The following is an 18,619-nucleotide window of genomic DNA, read 5'->3' as shown; positions in this document are numbered from 1 at the left end:
GTGGACAGCATCCTTTGCCTGCCCCTCCGGGAGCCACAGGGGGCCCAGCCGGCTCTCATCCGTGTCCACGGCTGTTTCCCCAGTGTGGCCCTCGGGCTCCCAGTCGCTTCGCTCTCAGTTCACGTCCAGGCCAACCTCACGTCTGTCCTGCTCCCCCGTCGTAGTGTCACTCACCCTCCCCAGAGGGTCACTGGGAGGCCCAGGCAGGCCCGACCTTGCCCGGGGTTACACGGTGACCTGTGTTCTGCCCGAGCCGACCCTGTTCACCGCCATCACCCTGGACGGGTGTACGGACTTTTCCCCTCCCGGGACAGCAGTCGCCTGCCTGAGCTGCCAGGTGCTTTCGGGGAACCTTGCCCTGGTGACTCAAACTGGCAAGGACTTGGGGTGGGGTGGGGCGGGCTGAGGTGCTTGGGAGCCGTGGGGGGTTGTGGGGGCGATGCCTGCAGAGTTAGAGCTCCCGTGCCTGCTGAGCGAGGGCCTTGGCGGCGGGGAGGACGCGGCTGTCACCGATGTGGCTTGTGCTGCAGCTGCTGGCCTGTGGCTTGGAGAGGCCCCAGACACCACGTGGCGTCTCCCGCTGCTGTCGGTGGGCACGGAGCTTGCCAGTGGCATGGAGGGGGGTCCCGGAGGACCCTGTCTGCTCTCTCTTCCTCACAGGGGCCACAGGAAGGACTTGGGGCCCCGCCAGGGTCTGCAGGGAGCAGCCGCCCTGGGACTGATCTCGCTTTTGCTTTTCTGGTCTCACAGGTGCCTGGGACAGGGTGGCCCTCGAGCAGATGACGGAGACTGGCTTTTAATCCTCGGAGACCATTGAGAGGGAGCTTACAGGGGCCCACGAGCCCCCCTGGACGCCCACCACCATGTCGGGGTCCACGCAGCCCGTGGCACAGACGTGGAGGGCCACCGAGCCCCGTTACCCGCCCCACGGCGTTTCCTACCCCGTGCAGATCGCCCGGCCACACACGGTAAGCGGCACAAATATGCACCTGGGGTCACCTTTGGGGCCTTCTCTTGTCCCTGGGTTCCTATTTCTCCCCATCGTTGTGTGAGTGGCGGGGGGCGGGGGGTGGCCTGCTGGGGAGGGAGCGGGCGTGCCCTTGGTCAGCTCTTTCTTTTTAAAAAAAAATGTTTTGCTGCGCCGCATGGCCTGTGAGATCTTCGTTCCCTGACCGGGGATCGAACCTGTGCCCCCTGCAGTGGAAGCATAGAGTCTTAAACATTGGACTGCCAGGGAAGTACCGTTGGTCAGCTCTTCTGAGCTGCACCCCACTCTGTCCACCTCCTAGTGGGGGCCCCCTTTCCTGACTTTATCTCTAGTTGCATGTGGCCCTGAGGATGAGGCTTGGTTATGTTCTGTATTCTCAGGGGCTTGCCAGAGGGCTCTCGGGGTCCTGGGCCTCCCTCGTTTGACCTCCTGGCTGCTTGGTGAGGGAATGTGAGGGTTTGCAGTTGCAGCTGGGGTCAGAGCTTGCTGTGCCGGCCCCTGTGTGAACACGCCTGTATCTGTCCTGCTTGGCTGGTGGGGTCCCTCCTAAGATGCGGAGAGGAGGTGGCATGGGAGGGCTTTTCTATCTTCCATGAGCGAGATGTTTCTGCATACGAGCCCAGTGGACCAGCCCGAGGGTGTCCCAAGAACGGTGACCTCTTGAGGATTTGGGCCCCCAAGATGCTTTTGAGAGCCAGCTGTGATAAACGGGCACATTCTGGGTGGGGTCGTCGAATCCTCCCAAACAACCCGATGAAAGAGCACCTTGCATGATCGTCCCATTTCGCAGATGAGGAGACTGAGGCCGGGAGGTTAAACGATAGGCCTCGGGTTAAATCGCCGTGAGAAGGCAGTCGGCTTCCGCTTCAGGACTCTGAGCCCCTGTGAAACGGATGACTATTTACTGGTCACCTACTGTGTGCCCAGGGCCGAGGACCGTGCTCCTGGGGGTCCTTTACTATGATGTCAGCACCTTTATCATAATCACAATCACAAAATTAAGCATTGTCGTCGGAGTGCTTACTACAGGGTGAGCGTTTTGTTTATGCCCTTTACGTATACAGTTGCACTCGCTTCTCTTTATCACTGAAGTGAGGGTACGCTTATGCTCTGCACTCGGTAGGTGGGGAACATTTTGCAGGTGAGGAAACAGGACAAGTCGCTTAATGATTCTGAGCCTCGGTTGGTCATCCATAAAATGGAGTAATGAGAGCATCTGTCTCCTAGATTCTCCTGGGGATTAAACGTGATGCTCTGCGGAAGGTCCTTATGACAGTGCCTGGCAGACACTCAGCCAGCTGTGTCCACTTGCAATATTGTCACTGTCACTGCAGCTGCTTGGAGGGGCTGCCTCCCCTGGGGGCTCCTGGCGGTTGCCTCTGGTTTCTCTTCTTTCTCGTCCCCTCCTGCCAGATTCCTACCCCTCTCCCACTCCCTCCCCAAGGGCGGTTAGTCCTTGAGTCCCTATGGCCCCTGCCGTCCTGCAATCCCCCCATCCTTTGCCCCAGCTGGGCCCTCTCGCGGTCACGTGGAGTCAGCAGCTGATCTCAGACACCGTCCGCACTTTTCCCGCTGGGCCGTCGGTGACGCAGGATGGGGCCGGGTAGGACCCAGTGGTCACTTCCTCCAGGCAGGAGGCTGACCCCGGGGGTGGGCAGGGGCCCTGGGTAGCTACGAGGCAGGGCATCCTTATCCTGTGTGGTGGCAGCAGTGGGGCCCCACTTCCTGATCACCCTGCCTCGTGCTTGGGCGACCCAGCTGGGGGCCCCTGCTTGTTACTGGAGAGGCAGGAACAAGAATTCTAGGCATCCTGGGGGGGTCTTGCTCTCCTGGGCGTGTGTCCGGGGCTGGAGCCACTGTTCTTTGGCTGGTGGGAGGTGAGTGTTGGGCCTGTAATCTGGAGGTCCCCCTGCAGCCCTGTGCCCCCTAACCCCTTACCGCCAGCCCACTGTACAGGCAGCGTTTGTGAGATGCCCCCATTTCGGGGGGCAGAGGGTTTTTGGAAGACAGAGGGCGGAGGAAAAGGGAAAAAGGCGTGGAAGGCAAATGCCCCATCCAAGGGCCAGGTGGGAACCCAGGGGTCCCAGCTCCTTGTACAGTAGTTGAGGCAGGTCTGCTGGGCTGAGGGGGCGGGGCCTGGACCCCGTGACCTGTGACCTTCCTGGGACTCAGCTCACTCCCGTACCTGCTCCCAACAGGCTTCCATCCAGGGTGGCACCTCTGGCCCTGGAGGCTTCTTCCAGGGTGTCTGGGCATGGGGCTGCTTTGATGGCGAGTCCCCCCTGCCCAGAGCCCAGAAGAACCTCCAGATGTGGCTTTGAATCCCTGTTCCTCCAACTCACCGAGTGACATCTGGCTGCTCGCTTAACCCCGTGGGGCAGCCCCAGTTTTCCCAGCTGCAATATGGGTGTTGTGGGCCTAAGCATCACTGGCGGATGTTTGCGAGGTGCCCGGGGCGGTGTCTGTACGTGGCAGCCGCCTCTGTCCTCCTGGCGGGGTGGCAGGAGACCAAGGAGGCTCTGCGCTCTGAGAGGGGCGGTGGGAGCCGCCTTCTCTGCTGGCCTGTGCCTCTGCCTGTGTCATGTCCAGGCTGCCTGGTGTGTTACGCCGGCGCAGATGGAGGGCTCAATTCCAGGTGTGCTTACCCTGACCCAGCCTCAGGCACACTCCGAGCCTCTCTTCATGGTGCCGGTACGCATGGCTCGTTCAATCCCACCTGCTCCACCCTCAGAGCCTCTCTGAGCCCTGTCCTCTCCTTCTCTGTGGTCTCGGCTTCCCTCGCCCACAGTATCAGGACCCCACATCTTTCCCTGAGGGTCCTGGCGGGCTCCTGGCACTGAGGGTCTCCCAGGATTGAGGGTCGCAACACATCCTGCCCTCCTTGTCTCCTTTCCAGCTTTCTAGAGCCCAGCTCGATTCTGCCTTCTCTCCCAAGCCCCGCGGGACCCCCTGAGCTCTCTCGGGTTCCTGCAAGCTTTGCACTAAATGAATGTGTTAAATAAAGTCCAAAGACACGGGAATCGATCCCAGTGCCACTCCTGCCTGCTGTGTGGCCTTAGGCAAGTGACTTAGCCTCTCTGTGCCTTAGTGTTAGAAGGGCTTTTCAGAGCACAGACTCTGGAGCCAGACCGCTGGCATTCATATCCTGCCTCAGTGACTTCCTAGCTGTGAAACTTTGGACGAGTGGTCTTACCGCCCTGTGGCTCAGTTTCCCCATCAGTTGAGCGAGGGTAGTTATAAGACCCTGAGGATCAAGTTAGCTGACACGTGCAGAGGCCTTTGCACAACGCCCGGGCTGAGTAAGCGCGACTGATACAGTGCAGTGTTGATGACTTTGATGCTGCTGCTGTCATGACGACAACGTGCCCACTAGTATCCTTTTGCGAATGGCCCCCAGGGTACACTGTGGGCTTTTCCTCTGGAGGAGGGACTGGCAAACCTTCTCTGTAAATATTTCAGGCTTCTCCGGCCACTCGGTCTCGGTCACAGCTACTCCGGCGCTGCTGCCATCCTAGCGTGAAAGCAGCTCAGCCAGCACGTACAGGAATGGCCGTGGCCGTGTGCCTGTGACACCTGACGAAACAGGCCGAGCCTGGCTTTGGCCTTGGGCCCCGTTTGCTGACTCCTGCCCTAGATCAGTGCTTATCAGGCTCTCTGTGGGAAGGACCAGTCTGTTTCATTTCCAGTTTGTCACAAATGGATACATGGTCCTTCCGCACGTGACGCAGTTCGCGGGCACGGGGATGGGTCTAGGCCGAGGCCAGCAGGACTGTGTTGGCCGTGCGCTCAGATGCCGCGGTCCCGTCAACAAGCTCTCAAGCAGGATCTGAATCCTCTCGTCTTCGGCGCTCCCCCCAGACCAAGGGTCACGGACGCAGGAGCCTGCTTGGGCCACGTACATGTGTGAGGGCAGCAGGTGGGGTTGGAACGTCTTGTTAACATGGGGAGGGTTCTCGTGTTCTGAGACGTGGCTGGAGGCTTCTAGCCTGAGTGCCTGGTGTCTTCAGGCTCCTGTGACCACAGTGAGCCCCACCTTCGGGCTCTCTTGGGGTCTCCCCAGTTCTTGCCTTCCTGTAGAGATGCAGGCACCCTTGGTGGTCCCTGGACTCAGAGCCCTGGGGTGGAGATCAGTGTGGATACCACAGAAATGGCCCCCAAGATGGTCCTTGGAGGGACCGTGCTAATGAGGTCATCCTGCTTGCTTCCCAGACTGAGAAACTGAGGCCAGAAGGGTTCATGCAGTGGCCGCCCCACGCCCCTGCCTCGGGAGCCCCAGGGGCCGTGCGCCTTTTCCCGCCTCTGTTGGCAGTGGTAGGCGCCGTCCTGCCGGGGCCCTCTCCCAAGGGATTGGACCGTCTGCCTCTCTGCTGCTTTGTTCATTTTGCTTTTGTGTGAGAGGGAATTTTCCTCCCAGCATTCTGCAGTGCTTGCCGATTTCTTCTCACACCTCTGCATGCGTGTGCATACCGGATCTGTGCCTGGCAGCCGTGCCGGCATGATCCCAGAAGCTGCCACCCCCTCCCTCCAGCCCTTTCTTCTTGTTCCTTCATTAGCACCCGGTGCCTTGTGCACGACATCGTGGAGTGCGGTGGAGGGGGGAGGCTGAGTCCTCTGTCTTCTGGAAGCTGCCCTCAGTCTTCAGGGAAACCCTTGGAGAGTTAAGGGGGATGCTTGGTTGGAGACACAGAGGCCACCTTCCATCTGGGTCAGGCATCCATTTCAGTTTTCTTTCTTTTTTTTTTTGGGCGCGCCGCGCGGCGTGCGGGATCTTAGTTCCCCGACCAGGGATTGAACCCGTGCCCCCTGCAGTGGAAGCGCGGAGTCCCAACCACTAGACCACCAGGGAATTCAGGCATCCATTCCACTGATGAAGAAACTGAGGCTCAGAGAGTTTAAGGGATGGACAGATACCTCTAGCCCGAGGCCGTGCAGCTTCTTGCTTCCACATCGGGCTGCCCAGGAAGGCCCTTCCCTCATTTCCAGCCTCTGAGGTTGACAGGATCCCTCTTGATTCTGGTTACTCATCCTCTCTCGCCTCCAGCCTCCCAGCCTCTTACATGTGTTTGTTTTGGAGGGTCTGAAACACATACATTTCCAACACACCTACGTGGTATCATCTAATTCTCTTTGCAGAAATAACTGCTTAAAAAAAAAAAAAAAAGCCAGACAGCAAAAGAATGACTAGATTTTTTTTGGAAAATTGGGAGAATTAAGAAGGGTGCCAAGAAGAAAACAAATCACCTACAATCCCACGCTTTCCCAAGCCTTACTCGTGTCAGACATCACTAATTGATTGCCACCCCACAGTATAACTGGGTGTTCTCTGCAGGCACAACTAATCGATTTGGATTGGTACACATAGGAAGCCTGTCCTGTTTTCTCCTTTGAAAGGCTTCTCTTTTCTATCTTTCTTTTTTTTTAAAAAACATTTTAACATGTCTCAAATCAGGGTGTAGTTGCTAATCGGGGTACATCGAATTTGTTAGTGTTTAGTTTTTCCACAGATGGCAATGGGTAATGGATGGCATATTACTGAAGAAGGCATGTTTTGCCTGGAGTTTATTCTTCTGACTTTGAGCTATGCTTGCCTGTGTGACACACGTGTGTAGGTTTCCCTCTGTAACACGGGGGACTCCCACGTCGGGGCTTTGTTTTGGAATCTGGTCTTTGAGCCTTGCAGACCGTCGGCATTTGCCGTGTCATCCACTGTCCCCTGGCGTGGATGCCCGTGTCTTGCTGGGTCACTTGCACCCATGGCAGACGTACAGGTTGTGCCCTTTTCCATTTGTCTCTGCTAACACGTGGGCTCGGTTGTCTCATCTGGAAAGAGGGCAGGACCAGGTGTCCTTAAGCTGAATGTGTCACTTCTCCTTGGCGATTGGCCCCAGGAATGTCCTCTGGCTGGACTGGGTCGGAGGGCCGGGAGAGGACGTGGGAGGGTCCGCGGGTACAGAAGCAGCACCGGGCAGGGGGCTCTGGCCCTGCCTCGCCGTGTGGGCTGCACTGCGGCGGGATGGGTGCTCACTGGTCTGTGTCCTCTGCCGCAGGACGTCGGGCTGCTTGAGTACCAGCACCACCCCCGTGACTACACCTCACACCTGTCGCCTGGCTCCATCATGCAGCCCCAGCGGAGGAGGCCCTCCCTGCTGTCCGAATTTCAGCCCGGGAATGAAAGGTGAGGAGGGGTTTGTGCGTCCATTGCTCAGACGGGGAAGTGGAGGCCTGTGCTCATGAAGAGCTCGCAGGGTCGGTGTTCAACAAAGGGGTCAGGCTGTGCCCTTGTTCTGGTGTGGCTGTGACTGGGACAGGGCTGGGGATGGGCAGGGAAGAGCCATGTGGCCCTTGGACTTCCCGCTGTGAGCCTGCAGTGGCCTCTGGGTGTGTGGCCCAGGCAGGAGGGGATGACCACCAAAAAGTAGGGGAGTGGGGCTGGGTTGCTGGTTGGGAGTGACTGTCCACAGCTGGGTGCACATGGGGAGCCCCCTTCCTCCCATCCCTTTGTCATCCCCTTTTCTCCGAGTCCTCTGCCATCCCTCAGCTGGCAGACTGGGCCTGTGGGCCTGCCTTGCCTTCCTTAAATCCAGGTGGGAGAGAGCAAGCCATACGGGTGGGGACCCAGTGAGGGGAGGGCCAAGACCAGAGCAGGGCCCCAAGGTGCCTGAGACAGTAACAGCTCTAATTGCTAAGAGTCGTGAGCTGCTGCTGCTTCTTTTTTTTTTTTTTTGCGGTACGCAGGCCTCTCACTGTTGTGGCCCCTCCCGTTGCGGAGCACAGGCTCCGGACGCGCAGGCTCAGCGGCCATGGCTCACGGGCCCAGCCGCTCCACGGCATGTGGGATCTTCCCGGACCGGGGCACGAACCCGTGTCCCCTGCATCGGCAGGCAGACTCTCAACCACTGTGCCACCAGGGAAGCCCCTACTTCTTTTTTTTTTTTTATGCTTGAAAATCTTTTATTGATCACACTATCATACTTCTTTGTGACAAAATTATGTATATAAATGTTTTTTTTAACATCTTTATTGGAGTATAATTGCTTTACAATGCTGTGTTAGTTTCTGCTTTATAACAAAGTGAATCAGTTATACGTATACATATGTTCCCATATCTCCTCCCTCTTGCGTCTCCCTGCCTCCCACCCTCCCTATCCCACCCCTCTAGGTGGTCTGCTGCTTCTTTTTGTCACACCACGTGGCTTGTGGGATCTCAGTTCCCCGACCAGGGATTGAACCCAGGCCACGGCACTGAAAGCCTGGAATCCTAACCACTAGGCCACCAGGGAACTCTCGAGAGTCCTGAGCTTCTAACACGCGATGGCCTACTGTAGGCTGTGGGCTGCCAGCGGGCACTTAGACAGGCAGCGCTGCCTGCAGGAAGCCCACAGTCTAGCAGGGGAGGTGCACCAAACACACAAGGTGACTCCAGACGAGGCAGGTGGCCTGTTTCCTGCAGGGCAGGGAAGGGCTGCTCTTTGGCTGGAGAGGCCGCGAAAGGCCTCTCAGGGGAGAGATGCTTGGCCACTAAGTAGCCAGCCGCTCGGAGAGCCGGGTGAAGACCTTCCAGGTGGAGGGAGCAACACGTGCAAAGGCCTGGAGGGGGGCATGTGCTTGGCGTGCTCCAGAAAGGCGAGGAGGCCGGGGGGCTGGGCTGAGCCAGGTGGCTGGGGGCCGGGAGGGTGAACTTCGAGGGCGCTATGGGAGGTACGCATAGGAGGGCCAGGATATAACTTCCACCCTCAGATCCTTCCGGCCATGTGCAGCGATTCTAGGGGCAAGCAGGGACCGCTGAGGCTGGGCTGGCCCAGGGGCCCTGTCCCATCGTCTCTTCCTTCGTCACCTTGCTGAGGCTGCGAGGTTGAGGGATGGCCTAGGTGGGACCAGAGTTCCGGAGAGCTGGCCTGGGCCTTCTGTGCTGCCGCAGCTGCATGGAGGCATCCAGGGCCCTGCGGGGAGGCCGCTGCCGCGGGCCATGGCTTCAGTCCCTCTGCACCGGGTGGTTTAAAACAGCAGAAACGTGTTCTCTCCCAGTTCCTGGGGCACAGAAGTCTGAAACGCAGATGCCAGCAGGGCCGCACTCCCTCTGAAGGCAGTTCCTGGGGGACAGAAGTCTGAAACCAGATGCCAGCAGGGCCGCACTCCCTCCGAAGGCTCTGGGAGAGGACCTGCTCCCGGCCTCTGCCAGCTTCTGGAGGCCCAAGGTGTTCCTTGACCTGCTGCTGCATCACCCCAGTCTCTGCCCCCCCCTGTGTCTGTGTCCTCAGCCCTTCTTAGGAGGACACCTGTCATCGAGTCTAGGTCCCAACTTAATCCAGCATGACCTCATCTCAGTTAATTACGTCTGCAAAGACCCTACCTCCAAAGAAGGTCACATTCTGATGTTCTGAGATGACATGAATTCTGGGGGGACACTAACCTATGATGGTGCCCTTTTCATGTTTCAATGTGGATGCCACCTGCTTCCTGCAGGGCATCTTGTAATTGTGAAGCCGTTGGTTCTCAGGTGGGCAGAGGGGCATCTTGTGACCTGGCTTTGGTGAGAGACGGGCCCCCCAGGGAGGAGAGGACGGCAGCATAGCCTCAGCCCACATTACAGTCAGTAACATTCATTCGGCCTACACGCACTGATTGAACGCCTGCTGTATGTCAGGCCCTAGACAGATGAATGTCCCTGCCCTTGTGGAGCAGACACTCTGGGACGGGGGAGGCAGCCGCCAAACATGCATGAACCAACACGCAGATGGTGAAGGCTGCAAAGAAAGACAGAGAAAACGAGATGGGGTGAGACGGGGTGTATCTGGCGGGCAGGGAGACTGCTGTTAGGAGGAGACGCCGCATGCACTGGGACAGGAAGGAGGAGAGGCAGCATGGAAGGAGCTAGTGTGGAAGTGTTCCAGCCTAGCCAGCGCACAGCCCCTGAGGCAGGAATGCAGTGGGCAAGGTGAACAAGGGCCAGACCAGGCAGGGCCTGAGTGTGGGGGGAATGCGTTTGGATTCTATTCTAAGTTTATTGGGCAAAAAACATCAACTGGAAAAGCATTTCAGCGGGGGCAGTATTTGGGCAGGAGCTGGAGGTGGAGGCTGGGAGTCGTGGCTCAGCTGTGTGTGCTCAGGCAAGGCCATGGCCTCTCTGGGCCAGTTTCCTCCTCTGCAAACTGGGGAGGAGGGTTAAGGAGAGTTAGTTGGGAGTGATTAGGCTGGACAGCTCCTATCTCTGCATAAGGCTGCTGGGCTGACTTGCAAAGGAGGCAAGGCCAGGTTGAGCAGCCAGAGTGCTGTGATCAGCTAGTGATGTCTACTTTGGGTGAGTGATTTGCAAACAGCGTCATGTGTGTTATTGTCTGTGTTAGACCCACAGCGTTTTTCAGACTTTCCCCGTGAATCACCAGGGATCTTGTTTCAATGCAGAGTCAGATTCAGTAGGTCTGGGGTGGCGTTCAAGATTCTGCATTTGTAAGCAGCGTCAGGAGGGGCTGGTCTGGGGGCCACACTCAGTGAGGGAGCAGGGAACCCATCACCAGTACGTTCTCTTGCTGTAAACGTAGTTAGTGAATGCTGACTCGGAGGAAGACAGAGCTGTATTTGAGTCCTGCCTCTCTGTGTGCCCTTGAGCAGATGGGCACTCCTCCCGCAGGACGGGCAGCAGACGTGATGCCATGTGCCCTTGCCCCCCACAGGTCCCAGGAGCTTCACCTGCGACCCGAGTCGCACTCATACCTGCCTGAGCTGGGCAAGTCGGAGATGGAATTCCTGGAGAGCAAGCGCCCTCGCCTGGAGCTGCTGCCTGACCCCCTGCTGCGGCCCTCGCCCCTGTTGGCCGCTGGCCAGCCCGGGGGCTCCGAGGACCTGTCCAAGGTAAGGCCTGCTCAGCCGGGAGCTCCTCTGAGGGTTTGGGTGCTGCTGCGATTGGGCGGGGAGCAAGGGAGGGGGTAGGCGTGCTGGGCTGGGGGGATGGCTTGGGCGAAGCCTGGGAGAAGGGCTGAGCCCGGGGCGTGCAGAGGCTGGGCAGCCAGAGGAGGGTCCAGGGACGAGCTTGGCTCCGTGGGCCGTTCCTTGGCTGGAGAGGGACCGCTTCCCCCACTGCCCGCTCCAGCTGCCGGAGTGTGTCCAGCCCGTGGGGATCACTGTGCCCTGGAGGCACCTGCATTTTACTCTTCTTTAAGCAGAAAGTTGAGCTGAGATGGAGCGGGAGAATGTGCACAGATTAAGCACTCATGGTTTGCTGCTGAGAGAGGTTTTCCTGCTATTTCAGTGAGCCCCAGGACCGTCCACGCCAGAAGCTCATTTGCTCTCTATCTAAACGGAGGAATCACAGCCAGTGGCCCAGATGCTTCTGTCCCCTGGGGTCCCCCAGCTGCCTCAGAGGCTGTCATTTCACTGTCACTGCCTAGGGTGGGGCAGGGACTGTGGCCGGATGATACGCTCATCCTTGGCCGGCTGCGTGATGGATGTCCTTTCCGCACGTGCTGAGCAGTGCGTTTATGCTCCTTCATGACCATGAGGACGCACATTAGCTCATTAACGGCTGCCCAGCTGCTGGGTGAGGTCAGTGCTCATCTCACTGCAGTACCAGTGAGGGTGGGTGGGGCCTGGGAGCCAAGACAGGGGAGGGAAGTGGCCCACTCGGACCTGCTGGATCCTCTTCTCTGCCCGACACTGGATTGGTGGGGTTTCAGGCTGAGGCCAGTTCTTTATCGGGGGGCTGACAGGAAAGGGGTTTCCCGGGGTGGTCACGATGATGATGACAAGCTAACATGGAGGCCCTGACTGTGTGCCGGCTACTGTGCTGAGCGTGAGTGTCCTTCCATTGTGCCTTTCCAGCCTGATGAAGCCCGGTCTGCGATCACCTTTTATAGGCGGGGCCCCAGGCTAAGAGAGCCACTCACCCACGGTCACTGGGAAGTGGGGAGCAGGCCCTGAAGCCCAGGCAGCCCGGGTCTGTAGCCCAGACCTGACCACTGGGCTGTCCCGCCTCGGGCTTCCCCTCTGGTCCCCCGTGCCTGCCATTCTGCCATCCCTGTGTTAGCCTACTCCTCAGATTCCATCACTGCTCAGCCTCCTGGGGGGGCTGTTGCCACTGGAAAAGCTATTCCCTGAAGTGGGTCTTGGGCAGTAGGGGAGTGGGGTGCATGTGAAGGGGGGCACAGGGCCACACCAGGGATGCTTGATGTCCACCCCCCACGAGGGACCAGAGCCCCGAGTGGGCCATATCCCTGTGCTCATGTCTGGTTCTGCCCAGAGAACAGGCTGACGGGTGTCTCTGGACAGCCCTGTTGGGCCTCTGCTGCCTGCCGCGCATCTCTCCAGAACTGGGCTCTGAGTCCTCAGACCTGTGGGTCCATCTGAGGGTCTCCAGGCCTGACAGTGGCTCTGTGCTTGTCCTTCTTCTTAGGGCTCCCTGGGGATGCTTCCTCTCCCTCTGCGGGTCCTTCTCAGTCTTCGCTTCTGTCTCTGTATGTCTCTGTCTCTCTGTCCCTGTGTCTCCGTCTTTCTCTGCCTGGGGTGTGTGTGTGTGTCTGTGTCTGTCTGTCTCCGTATTTCTGTTTCTCTCTATCTCTGTCTCTGTGTCTGTCTGTCTGTCTTTCTCTCTCTCCTCTTCCTGGACCCCATGGGTGTGGGGGAGTGATGGGCCCAGGGTAGGGGCCTGGCTGGACCAACTACAGTAATTGCTCCAGGCTGTTAAGAACATTTGGAAAGTATGAGCAAATTTTGGGCAAGGGAAGAAGCCAGGGGAGAAACACAACTCTGAGGGAGTTCAGATGTTTTTTGCATCTGCTGTGTAGAATTCAGCTGGGTACGTGAGATGGGAATTTGATGGGATTTTTTTTTTTTTTTTAAACAGCACCTCCCTCCCCACCGGCCCCGGCTGTGTTCCTTTTTCATATAAAAATATGCAATATAAAAATGTCCTGTTTTAGAATGCTTCCGTGGCCTTCAGCCTCTGGAGTCCTGTGGCATCAGAGGCTTCCTTCGGAATTCACCAGACTTTGTTCTGGGACTTTAGAATCGTCACAAACAGCACCATTTCTGAAAATCTCTTTGTCTTTTGGGGCCCCGTTGGCTGAAAGGGACAGAAAACCCGTGTCAAGCAGGTTGAGGCAGGAGTCCTGCTCATATAACTGAAATCGAGGGGTCGTTGGCTTCAGGCACAGCTTGATCCAGGTGACACGTTACCAGGTCTCTATCTCTGTCCATTTCTTGGCCCTGCCATCTTGCACGTGGTCTTGGTGTATTAACAAGGAGAAAGTTTGCGTTTCCAGGCCTTCTTCTTCCCACATTCAAGGCCAAAAAAAAGAACTTTCCCTCTGTCTCCACATTTCCAGGACAAAGCTGTTTATCTCCCTGCCTTTGACTGAGGCCCAGGCCTGTCCTGGAACCCATCATTGTGACTGGGGGAGAGGACTGTGGGTGCCTGAGGCTGGCCCTGCCCTTTCCTGGGTCTGAGACAGGGGGAGCCCCAGTGGGTCCTCTCCAGCCCCTAAGGCTTTTGCTGCCTCTGTGTCTGTAATTTTACATAATGAGTTTTTCTGTTCCACATTGGCCTGAATTTTCACACCAAGGGCGTCTGATGGGGAAAATGGTGCCGACTGCTACCTAGCGGTGACTGGTGAGGGTATAGGATTGTTGTTTTCCTCCTGTGGCTTTGGGCCTAAACGAAGGCCAGCAGCCATCGGGAGAACCATCTGGAGGCCCGCTAGCCAGGCTCCCTTGGTCCCATTCCTGGAAAACTCAGCACTGCAGAAAGCACCCTTCGCCCTTCGGGCTTGCATCATCTTCGATTCAGATTGAGGTGAAATTCACAGAACATGAAATTAACCACGTTGAAGTGAACAATTCAGTGGCATTTAGTATAGTCACGGTGTGGGGCACCACCTCTTCTAGTTCCAGAGCACTTTCATCACCCCAGAAGTAAACCTGGTACCCATCAAACAGTCCCTTCCTCCTCGCAGCCCCTGGCAACCACCGATCTGTTTTCTGTCTCTATGGACTTGCCTGTTCTGGACACTTCGTATCGACGGGATCATGCGATGTGTGGCTTTTTATGTCTGGCTTCTCTCACTCAGCATCATGTTCTTAAGGTTCATCTGTGCTTTACCATGCGTCTGTATGTCACTCTGAATCATATTCCATTGTATGGAGAGATCGCACTTTATCTGTCAGTTGACGGATCTGCCTGTGTGGTTTTGCTTAGAATAAAAGCTAAGCCTGAACCTTAAGGAAGAAGTCATTGAAGAAGACGGATTTTCCCCATCAAGAATTTAAGAAAAAGTTTCCAGCAACTTTTCCAACAGTTGCGAGCGGTTGCCAACTGCTTCGTCTCACCCCTGCGCTGCTCCTGTCGGGTTTGGGGATGGAAACCTTCTTTTTGCTCATGTCATTTTGAGAATTATCCCTGGGTTGGATGAACTGTTTCAGGGTGCCCTGGCCCCGAAAGCCTTCTGTCCACAGCCCTTGTTCTTGCTGTGCTCCTCTCCGTCCCTTCTCAGTCCTGGTGGAAGATCAGAGGTGGGCAGAAGAGTGGTTTCCTACAGCAGGTAGCAGGACTGGGCTCCAGGAACCATATCGCCAAAGCCTTTTGTCTCAAGAAGCCTGAGAAATGGGACTTACCTGGTGGCACGGTGGTTAACAATATGCCTGCCAATGCCGGGGACGCAGGTTCGAGCCCTGGCCCAGGAAGATCCCACGTGCCGTGGAGCGGCTGAGCCCGTGTGCCACAACTACTGAGCCTGCGCTCTATAGAGCCCGCGAGCCACAACTACTGAGCCCACGCGCCTAGAGCCCGTGCTCCGCAACGAGAAGCCGCTGCAGTGAGAAGCCCCGCGCACTGCAACGAAGACCCAACGCAGCCACCCCCAGCAAAAAAGAGAACCCTGAGAAATGACTGAGGCTGTGGAGGGAGACCAGCCAAGCGCCCTGGGGCACAGAGGGAAGGGGCAGATCTCAGTTAAGGGCTGGGGGAGGGGGCGTGGATGGGGGGGGTCTGATTTCAGGTGGCAGAAAGGTGCAGTTAGGAGAGGGAGTGGCTGGTACAAAGGTCCGGAGATGCCACGGTGCGCAGGCTGCTTCTGGTCTGGCGTGTGTGGGGTCAGGTGCCTGCGGCCCCTGTGTCTGCCCTCCGCCCTCCTATCTGGGAGCAGTTAGGGCCACACACACACACACACACACACACACACACACACACACACACACTCCTTCTGAGTATTTCTCTAGGGGATCTGTCTTCTGTGCACAGTTTTGCCTCTAATTTCAGGGGGTCTTAGACCCTGGAAGGGATCTTACTCTTGCTTTTCTGCCCAGACACATGGTTCTGAGGGGTGAATGAATGCATGGTGGCGACCCCGCTTCTGCTGTGGGACCCCCAGCAACTTGGTTGCATGCTCTGCCTGCTTCTGGAGAGTTCTGAATGAGGCCTGGTCTCTCCCGTCCTGTGCCCTCCAAGCCAAGGCTCCATCGCTTTGTGGCTGGTGACCTCGGGCACGTCGTTGAATCTCACTGGACCTTAGTTTCCCCATCTGGAAAATGGGGAAAACCATATTTTCACTTCCAGGGTGGGCTGTGACAATTATGTGAGTTAAGAGCACAGGTTGGCAAACTCGGCAAGCTCCAACCTGGCCCTCAGCGTGGGTCTGTAAATAAAGTTTTATTGGCACTCAGCCATGCCCATTCTTTCGTGGCCTGTCTGTGGCTGCATTCCCACTACAGTGGTGGGTGAGTAGTTGGGACAGAGGCCGTCTGACCTACAAAGATTGAAGTGTTTTCCACCTGGCCCTTGACAGAAAGCGTGCCGACCGCTGGCTTAGAGCCGTGCCAGGCCTGTGCCGGCAGGTTCCCGTACCCTCATCTGTGCCATGGGGATGCAGGGGCAGCCCCCTGGGAGAGCCGCAGCCGGGGCCAGGGTGTGGGGTGTGCCGAGGACTGGGACGGTGCCTGGTTCGGTTTCCTAGGCGTCCCCGAGGAGCGTGGAGGCCCACCTCAGAGCCATGGGGCAGGGCCACATCAGAGCTGTTGAAGGGCTTGAGATCTTTTCTGCCTTTGCCCCCAGGGCTCTGGGTGTGTGGAGGGCCTGGGAGTCTCGACGCCAGCTCTCCCACGTCTCAGATGGCAACGATGAGGCCAGGGTGATCCCCAGACACTGGAGCCCTGTGGGCTTCGGTGGTGTGTGTGTGTGTGTGTGTGTGTGTGTGTGTGTGTGTGTGTGTAGGACCAAGACCCCGAGGCCAGGAGGGGTGGACTTAGAATGGCACAGGCTCTGCTCAACTCGAGCTGGGGGGTGGGGTGGCACTTGGCAGCCCTGGGGCTGCAGTTGTCCCCGGGAATAATGTGTCCTCTGTCCTCTGCCAGCAGCTGCTGGCTTGGCCTTGAGGATGGTACAGGGCGGGGCTGGTTTGGGGGCAGGACAACCCCAGCCAATGCCTGTGGAGCTCTGACAGTGTGCCAGGCTCTGAGCTGAGCGCTCTGCACATATTAACTCATTCAAGCCTCTCAGCAGGCAGGAGGTGGGACTTGTCCCATTGTACAGATGAGGAAACGGAGGCAGATGATCTGCTTGTGGTCATGATGATGCTGGGAGGTGGCAGGGTGGGTGGGGATTTGAACCCGGGGCTGTACAGGTGAGTGCTCCGGGACAAGGACTGGGTTTTATTTTTTTATTGAGTATCCAGCACAGCTCGGATGCTCGATAAACTTTTGTTGGTGGAATGAAGGAGTCGCCGAATAACTCAATGAAGGATTCCCTTGTTTGTTTAACACATTTTTGAAAACAACTTCATTATACAAAGAGTAATACTCAGTGAAGGAAAATCAGAAAAACGCTGGTAAATTAAAAAGAAGACAGTGAAAATACCCGCCTTCTCCCCCGCTGCCCCGGTAACTACTTTTGACGTCTCTGTATCCCGTTCTCATAGTTTTCCTGTGTGTTTGTGTATATTGTCTACACAACTGGGTTTGCACTGTGTGTGATATTCTGTAACTTGCTGGTTTGGACTGAGCATCGTGAATAAGTGTTCACGGAGCATCAGTCTGGAGGTCGTGGGTCTTGGTTCTCGAGGAGCTTGGTCTGGTGGGAGGGCACAGGCGGGGTAAGTAGGGTAAGAGAGAGGTGTGTTATGGGGAAAGGAAAGAGGGAGGGCTTCACGACTTGAGGGACGGTTGGGGAAACTTGCGTGTAGGAGGGTAAAAAGGATCTGCACTTTGGAAAAGGCTGCGGGAGGAACACCTGGCAGGAGGACCAGTGAAGGCAAAGACAGCGAGGTGGGATCAGTAAACAACCCTGTATTTGGCACATGGGGGCTGGCACGACAGATGCCCGGTGTGTTGGTGCCTGAAGTCATGGCTGGAAACTTGTGGATTTTGGGGGGATGGGGGTGCCCCCTGCGCTGATTCCACACCTGGTTTTCCTCCACCACAGGATCGCAGCCTGACAGGCAAGCTGGAGCCGGTGTCTCCTCCCAGCCCCCCACATGCTGACCCTGAGTTGGAGCTGGTACCTCCACGGCTCTCCAAGGAGGAGCTGATCCAGAATATGGATCGGGTGGACCGCGAGATCACCATGGTAGAGCAGCAGATCTCCAAGCTGAAGAAGAAGCAGGTGCGTGTGGGTGGGGCAGTGGCGGCTCTCAGCTCCCGATTCAGCAGCAGCTGCCGCTGAGAAGACATCAACACTAGTAGTTAGAGCAGTTGTGAACGCGTGCTGAGCACTGCCCATCGTACTGGCTCATTTTTATGCCCTTTACGTTTATTGGACAAGAGAGCTGTTTTGTCTGGTGCTGTCCGAGGGCGCTTTCTGCAATGACAGAAATGTTCTAGGTCTGCACTGTCCACTATGGTAGCCACTACCCGTATGTGACTGTTGAGTCCTTGAAATGTGCCTAGTGCAGCTGAGGAACTGAATTTTTAATGTCGTTTAATTTGAATTGAAATGAAATTTACACTTGAATAGCCACGTGTGGCTACTGTACTGGGACGGCACAGGAACGATGGGTGGGAGGTCAGCATTTACAGGCAGGCTGTCCAGACATGTGGGGTGGGCAGTTACTTCTCTGTGCCTCACTTTCCTCATCCACAGTGTGGGGGGAGATATCACGTGACTCTGACCCTGGCTCTGGAAGCTGTATGAGCTGGGCCTCCTAACTCTGCCTTGGAACATTCACCTCTCTGAGCCTCGGTTTCTTGTCTGTAAGATGGGCACAGATGTGACACCACCTCATAAGGTGGTGAGGAGAGAACAGAGTCATGTGGCGAAAAGAAGTCCTCGTTGTCACTGTCGAAACCAAAAGAAAAGTTAACGTAAAGATTAATAATATTAACTTTATAATTTTAGTTTTAATATTTTTGATAGAAAGTTGATCATCTGCCTTTTCCTGGGTCTCCTCCTGCTTCCGTCTGTGGCATCTTCAGGTGTCTGCTCAGATGTCCCCTCCACAGCGGGACCCGCCCTAGCCTTTACAGGAGTCCTCATCCCCAGCCATCCTCTACCCTGGGGGTCAGCGAATCCAGCCAGATCCAGCTCGGTGCCTGTTTTTGTAAATAAAGTTTTATTGGCACACAGCCACGTCCATTTGTTTACACATCATCTGTGGCTGCTTTTATGATACAGCCTCAAAGCTGGGTGGTCACAGAGACAGAGACTGTGTGGCC

At 56.7% G+C, this 18,619-nt stretch overlaps 1 protein-coding gene across 26 annotated transcripts in view; it reads left to right on the top strand.

The window, feature by feature from the left end:
• NCOR2 (nuclear receptor corepressor 2) overlaps positions 1 to 18,619 on the top strand; it is a 223,385-nt gene that overhangs the window by 69,112 nt on the left and 135,654 nt on the right. For all 26 annotated transcript variants that reach the window (XM_060170645.1, XM_060170652.1, XM_060170641.1 and 23 more), the window contains 4 exons: positions 751 to 968; positions 7,036 to 7,163; positions 10,660 to 10,837; positions 17,391 to 17,570. In XM_060170645.1, coding sequence (XP_060026628.1) covers positions 864 to 968; positions 7,036 to 7,163; positions 10,660 to 10,837; positions 17,391 to 17,570 — 591 coding nt within the window. In that variant the 5' untranslated portion in view covers positions 751 to 863. The remainder of the gene's footprint in view (positions 1 to 750; positions 969 to 7,035; positions 7,164 to 10,659; positions 10,838 to 17,390; positions 17,571 to 18,619) is intronic.

Source organism: Lagenorhynchus albirostris, chromosome 14 (assembly GCF_949774975.1).
Source record: "Lagenorhynchus albirostris chromosome 14, mLagAlb1.1, whole genome shotgun sequence".
NCBI lineage: Eukaryota > Metazoa > Chordata > Mammalia > Artiodactyla > Delphinidae > Lagenorhynchus > Lagenorhynchus albirostris.
The sequence above is the reverse complement of the archived record's forward strand: the minus strand, read 5'-3'. Positions and strand labels throughout refer to the sequence as shown.